This window comes from Ipomoea nil, unplaced genomic scaffold, assembly GCF_001879475.1.
Source record: "Ipomoea nil cultivar Tokyo-kokei standard unplaced genomic scaffold, Asagao_1.1 scaffold1622, whole genome shotgun sequence".
Classification (NCBI taxonomy): domain Eukaryota; kingdom Viridiplantae; phylum Streptophyta; class Magnoliopsida; order Solanales; family Convolvulaceae; genus Ipomoea; species Ipomoea nil.
The window spans coordinates 182,263-189,646 of NW_017618050.1; the positions used below are offsets into that span (position 1 = coordinate 182,263).

The following is a 7,384-nucleotide window of genomic DNA, read 5'->3' on the forward strand; positions in this document are numbered from 1 at the left end:
CCTTTCAAGTAACCAAATTTGGTGTTCTTAAAAATAAAACATTATATTAATTTCTTATAATATGTATTACTAATAACTTTTATCGCTAATCAATACCCATAAACGTACTCAAAGCACCTGCACCATTTTATCAATAAATTGAGCTAGCGTTTGAAATCTTTATTTGGATATAGATTTTAAATATGAACCTTATTTTATATGTTGTTTCAATTTCGGTGGTAATATGAATATATGATGTTAAAAGTTAACCATATGATTTACTATTGAATGAGACTTATTTCATATTTATACAATTAGCTAATTGTATTAACATGAGTTTTTGCGTGTAAAATAAATTGATTACATTTACAATTATTATGGTCCACACAGCTATGTGGATCATAGTATCAAATAATGTATATTCAGTACACAAATAATGTACTTTTAATATATTAAAAATTTACATTATATTCAGAAAAAATACATTGTTTGAGTACTGAAAATATATATTATTTTGTATAATATACATTTATTACACGAATAATGTACTTTTTATTATGATTCAGAAAGCACTATGTGGACTATGGTCGACACAATTTTTTGCCTTAGAATTGTGTGGTGTAGGTTTGTGGGGAAAAACAATGCATATATATAGCATTCAAATCGTTATCTGAATCTGTATGATGTAATGTAGATATTTTTAAATCTGTGTATTAATGTATTATGTTGACATCATAAATAGTACTACATGAAAGCACAAATCGATCAGAAAAAGACTTTTAAGAGGGCTTTTAATATTTTTCCCATCAATTAAATTTTTGGAAAAAAAATATTTTCAAGAAAGGTATTTGATAAGAATAATTTTGCAGGGAAAATCAATTATCATGGTGTTATTTTAGAAACATAAATTAATTAAGATATTTGGTTCATTTAAACTTTCCTGTGATTTTCTTTTTGTGTAAATCTCTAAACGAATATTAAATTTTTGAAAAAGAAAAAACATAACGAATTATTGAGAGTTTAATAAATTACTTGTAAATTAGTGAACCATTTGCCAAAAGATTCTAGTATGCAACAATAATATTCAAAATTCAAAACAGTACGTATATAATAAAATGTTGAGAGATACAAATTGTCTTTCAATAAATAATGTTATTGTCCTTCGTAATGGTGAAGAGACAATTTTTTTTATATATTTATAAGTAATTTAACGCCAAAAATAATAAATATGTAATTGAATAAGAATCATACATCCCCTAGTTGGGATTAGATTCTCATTGACCACATTGTAAGTCTGAGAATAATTTTCTCACCTTTTAAATTCAAATAAAACTTTCTTGGCTACCAAACACTCTCTAAGTACATATTTGTGGTTCAATATTATTATGCATTTTTATTTTTATTGAAAAAGTTCATTTTAGTGTATTGAAAATTCATTTTTAAATATACCTAAAATAGACCTTCCATACATTAAAAATGAATGTTTATACTTTTTTGTGGGTGGGATTTAGGCCCAAAAGCACAAATTTTTTTGAAAAGAAAAAACTTAATTATTAAATTAATAAAAGTCTACATCCAAAGCATGAAAAATATAAGAAAAAGGGACTCCAAAATAGTTCACACAGTCAGACTTAGACAAAGCGTCCATAGCTAGTAGATGGGCGACTTTGTTCGCAGACCGTTTAGCAAAAGAAAAGCTAAGTTTTAAAAAACCTTTAGCTAATTCCGTAATATCATTGATAATAAGATCAAAATAAGATAAGCAATCTCTGTTCTCCAAACTGCTGATAGTCTTCAAGCAGTCTGTATCAATCTGCACATCATCAACATTGATATCTTTTAAGCCATTTGAGAGCTAGCTTCCTTCATTCCCATAGCTTCCGCTTCATCAGGTTTGAACAAACCAAATCTTGGAATCATCTTTGCAGCAATAAACAATCCAAATTCATCTCTCAAGACCAACCCGAATCCATTTTTCTTGTTTGTAATATCTAGGGCAGCATCAATATTCAATTTCTTCCAACCTGTTTGTGGTTTAATCCATTTTTCCTCATGAGCACTGCTGCCACCTTGGGGTTGTGAAGTAGTATTAACAGTCTGCCATTCAAAGAGATAGGTGAGAGCACCATTGACAATTGTTTCAGAAGGGATAACCATGTTGTTCCATATTTTCTCATTTCTTGCTACCCAAATTTTCCAACAGGTTGAAATAAGTCTGCATAGATCAGAGTCCTCAAGATCATTAAAATTCCGTTCCAACCATTCCAATTTCCAAGAAAGAGCCAGCTGTTTGATAGGTTGTGTTTCCAATAGTCCCAACAGTGTCTTGCTAACTGACAAGTAACCAAGATATGGTGAACTGACTCCAAACTGGGGCTAAGAACTTCCTGAGTAGGGAGAGAGCCAGAACAAGCCTGCCACAAGAAGGATTTATCTTTGGTGGTAGATGCAGCTTCCACATTCTTGTCCAGAAGAACTGATTATCAGGTTGCCGAATACCAATTTTGTAACAACTTTTGCCAGTATATTCTCCTTTCTCATTCTCTGTCCAGATAATTTTGTCCTCCTTTGTGATTTCCACAACAGGAATGCTCTTTATAAGGTCCCTATCATGTTGATTAAATAGGCTGGCCAGCAGTGAATCATTCCGATCAGATTTTGCACAAATAGAACAACTATTCTCTCCACTCTTCACCCTAGGGGGGGCGTTTGGTTCACGGAATGTTAGATACCTTAGGGAATGTTAGATCATCTTAGGGAATGTAAGATTGCTGAAAATGTTAGATTACTGGGAGTGTTAGACTCCTGTGTTTGGTTTAAAACTAAGATATGTAAATAAGACAACGGTAATAAGATAAATTGATTAAAATGTCCAAAGCCCAACATTAGTAATAAGACAAGAGAATGTGAGATTACCTAAGAAATTGAAGGGTATCTCACATTCTCTTCCAATAGCTAAAAACTTAACGCGGAGGTTATCTCACATTCCCTAGGAAAATTACATAACCTGAACCAAACATGAGAATCTAATATTACCAAGCAAATATAACATTGGTTATCTTATATAACCTGAACCAAACGCCCCCTAAAAACCTTTCTATGCACATGCCTCATAACTAACTAAAAATTCCAAATGTTTACACATTTCAACACTTTTTAAATGAAGTCAAAATTTGAGCAACCATGACAAGAAAAAATAAAAAGAGTTGATTGCTAGTTTCATACTGAGATGAATACAATCCTGTAAACACAACCATCTTCAGAAAACAAATACTTCTTTAATGTACCAACTCATTTCAATATAGTGAATTTGCACTCTGAACAACAACAACAAACTATAACAGACAGCAGCAGAGAAATAGAGTCAAAGGATCAAACCCTGTGGTGATGCTGAAGGTTTGGAGGGTTGATGGTCACTTAACTCAGATGCTTTAGTAGGAGATTCGGATAAGTGAACTTGCGCGAAATCACTCACTATCTTTTGACGGTTCTCATCCTCTGCTTTTCCCACTTTCTCTTTTGTCTTCTGCCCAACCTCACCAGCAGCTTTAGCTACCTTACTAAAAGCACCTGTCACCCATGTTGTGCCTGTGAGCACATACCGGTTCTTCATAATGGCTGATCCAGCATTACTCACTGTTTGCTCAGCAACTCCAAATGCTGATTTTGCTTTGTCAGAAACATGGAGTTTCTGATCCACTTCCTTGACTTTGTTGTTCACAATCGAAGTACCAGCACTAAACTTCTCGCTTAGCCCAATTTTTTTGTCAAAAGAGGCAACTTTAGCACTCGCTGTGGATGTCAGCTGGTGCTTCTCATCAAAAGACTTGGCTTTGCCTACAGCATCTTTACCTAGGACAAAGCCCTTTGCAAGCATGCTGGTAACCACATCCTCAGCTTTCCGGAGAGCAGATTCTGGTGCAGTTGTCTTTCCAGCTGACTACAAATCCAAAAAAAAAAATTAAAAAAAATGTAGTAGTTATCAAGTAAGAAAAGCTTTTTCCAAATGCCCAGATGAGAGTACAATAAAGTAATTCCTTTACCTCAGGTGTCGTGAAGGCAGAAGGAGGAAGTTGGTAATCTGGGTCATACGTCACAGTGACTGACATATCTACAATTGTTGCCCCCTAAATAAATTCAAAGAGACTAGTCAGCACCCTTCTATCATCATATACACATTAACATCTAGTGCATGCCACATGAAGCAAAAGCCAAGTTGTGGAAGCTTGGAGCAGTGTTTCAACCTTTTGAAAGTACTGTGCACACATACAATACATTAAAACAACAAAGAACTGTTTTGTGGAGTAAAACATTGTGCTGTTCAAAAGAAGCCAGGCAAAATAAAGGAAAAGTAAAGATCCCAGAAGGAGACTGCCCTCTGCTTCCAATGTTGCCCTGAATCCACACTACGTCGTGCTGAAATTTTAAAATGTATTTACCATCCTAGTATGATGTCAAACACATAAATTCAGACATTCACTTATCTGTTTGAACTTTGAACAATATGTCACATTCAACATTTTTAAACCCAGACAATGATCAAACATAAAGGATAACTCTGAAAATATGAATCCGATTTAAGGATCCATGTAAATGTAAAGATCAATTTCTTTTTTCTTTTTTTCAAAAAAAAATAAAATCTCTTTTTTAAATTAGTTTGGCACAAAAATATTTGTTGTTAATTAAAGAAAAGGTAAACTTTTCATGGTTAATTTGAATAAATGATCAAATTTTCCATTAACATTATTGGAAGAAAAAAGGCACCCTCAGTTAAGACTTCATAATACTAGAAACTCCTGAGCATCTCATGCCTAACAAAATCCTACCACAAGTGAAGGAGTAAAGGGCTGTTGAGTTTGCATACCTATTTAACCATCAAATGACTCATTTCTAAGCAGTAATAGACAAGAATTTTTGCCAGAAAATCTTTTTAGGAGTAATATATAATACTCTCTCAGGACTGAAACTCCATGGATTACACAATTCAGTGCTTTGTGCAAGAAAGTCGAGACAATGTTCTGAGGAGAAATTCTTGTGGGTCTAACTCCACCAGACCAGCCAATAATTTCTCATGTTGAGAGATTATAAAGTGTTATAAAGTACTCAATTGGGCTATAATGCACATGGGCCAAGCTACACTAAAAGATCAAATCCAACCAATTAGCTAGTCTAACCCATGACCTTATAAACCCATATATTTTCTCTTATTTTTTCAATGTGGGACTCTTAACAGAAAGAAACACAAAATGAACTCTGTCCATAGTACACTGATGAACTGTTTCAATAGGATGAGCATATGATTGGTAAACAGCATTTCAGTTTCAGAACTGAATAAGCTTATAATGCTTCAAGCATTCAAATGAAAGATTACAAATGGCAATGATTTTCAGAAACTAGGACAATGCTTTTTTGGTAAATGAGATGTCAAATATGTCATTATATATATATATATATATATATATATATATATATATATATATATATATATATATATATATATTAAAAAAGACAAAAACAAAAAAAACAAACAAAACAAAAGAAAAAAAGAAAAAAAGGCACAGATGATAAATTGGAATCATTAGAGGCTATAAAATTCCTAAATCACCAATCACAACAATTTTAGATTTTGTTACTTATAGTACATAGACGCAAGTAAATAATAACAACAACAACAACAACAACAACAACAAAAAAAAAAAAAAAAAACAAAAAAAAACAATATTCATGTCTCTTCAAGCTTTAGTCTTGATTGAAATGTTCATTGTCCATTTATAGAAGTTAAGTCAGGCAATCAATTGGAAGCCACAATAGACAATGCTGAAATTGGAATAGTAAAAGAAAAAGGCATTAACTGAAAGAAGAACAGCTGTTTCTGCTCCCTGTGAATCCTTAAAGGTAACATATGCAACTTGAGATTGTTCAGTATCACTACCAAAGAATAAGACAAACGGTGTTAATACGCATGCGGGCACTTGTTGTTAATGACAATTTAGATTTGAGCATATAGTAAAACCATTCTAGGACTAACCTCCGCATTTCAACATATTCAATATCACCAGAGAAAGAAAAGAACTCCTTGATGTCTCGCTCACATGCCCGAAGCGAGATATTACTAACTTTAACAGTTCTTACCTGCATAGGAAATGCAAGTAACCATTTCAGAGAGTGATACCAGGTTATGTTCTGTATTTAAAATCAGGCACCATATCCAAAAATATTGCAAAATGTCTAACATTTATGAAAAACAAATGTATGCTATTCTAATCAGATGCGCATATTTTACACTTCAAAATAAATTCTACCACAAGCTTAACTATCATCATGACAATATCTTACAAAAAGAGGAGGCATCACAAATTCACAATGGTTAGTAGACTTTTTTTTTTTGGCCAATTAGACACCATTGCATCTTTTCCAACTAAAATACAAAGTGATACCAAGAATACACAATATTTACATTAATATCGTCAATCATCAAACACATATTGCATTATCTATTTCCAGATGTTGATCTTCATGGTTGCTATTGATTATAGGTCATTAGATCATTTAACAATCGTCACATTTGGTTTTCGTGTGCTCACCGTTCTGTGAATGCAAGACAAATACATTCGGGTAAGATTGCAAGTAACGCCAAAGAAGATAAATTGTGAGGGAATTATCTTAATGTGGTTTGGGTCCTGCATCTCTTATGGGGATTAGCAGATTCATTTGCCTTCTACTGATTACTTCTATAATAATCTCAGTGCAATCTACTAGATTAATGCAAAATCCTATTTATCATAGATGAACAAAACACTGGGAGGTGGATTTTCAATTTGTTCGTGAACTAGTACTGGTCTTCGCATTCATTACATTCAAACTAATTGTTAGATTGCATATGTTTAACCACAACCAGAGACTGCAAAGGCTTGTTAAGATACAACTTGTGACTTGATGTAAACTCTTAGGGAGTATTATATATCCTTGCACCAGTCTGATTTTTTAAACTATTTAAATATACAGAAGAACATTCCAAATCAATACCAAAGAGATCAAATGATAATTAGGAACAAGCTAATCGAAATCTCAATAAATTAAGAAATGCACGTATGCAACGAACCCAGCAGAAATCTGTATATTCTCATAAGAACCAGAATGAAAGATTAGAACACTAATCGCAGTAACTTAAAAAACGAACAGAAGGTGAATAGATGAATATAACTGGTTGTACAGAGCAGATGAGCAGAGCGGAGAAATATACTGACCGACATTTCAGATTTTCACAGATGGATCGGAATTTGGAGCAATAATCTACTGGAGCATAAATGAATTTCTCTTGTCTTGGCAAGGAAATAGAAGGCTTTGGGAAGAAGGAAATAGAAGCCGGCGAGAAGCGAGGTAAGCAACCGCGTTGACGGAGCGC

At 33.1% G+C, this 7,384-nt stretch overlaps 1 protein-coding gene across 1 annotated transcript; it reads right to left on the reverse strand.

The window, feature by feature from the left end:
* Positions 1-3,115: 3,115 nt before the first annotated feature.
* Positions 3,116-7,384, reverse strand: LOC109191445 (binding partner of ACD11 1-like). The gene is made up of 5 exons (XM_019342123.1): positions 7,227-7,384; positions 6,008-6,111; positions 5,832-5,907; positions 4,023-4,106; positions 3,116-3,919 (listed from the first exon to the last, which is right to left on the reverse strand). The coding sequence occupies exons 1-5, from the start codon at positions 7,230-7,232 to the stop codon at positions 3,344-3,346; spliced, it is 846 nt and encodes a 281-aa protein (XP_019197668.1). The 5' UTR covers positions 7,233-7,384; the 3' UTR covers positions 3,116-3,343.

What these genes read in the sequence shown, in the direction of transcription:
- LOC109191445 (XM_019342123.1), bottom strand. An exon ending in GAATATGTTGAAATGCGGAG is followed by an intron (nt 5,908 to 6,007) that starts GTTAGTCCTAGA and finishes ATTCTTTGGTAG; the next exon opens with TGATACTGAACAATCTCAAG. An exon ending in AAACAGCTGTTCTTCTTTCA is followed by an intron (nt 4,107 to 5,831) that starts GTTAATGCCTTT and finishes GAATTTATTTAG; the next exon opens with GGGGCAACAATTGTAGATAT.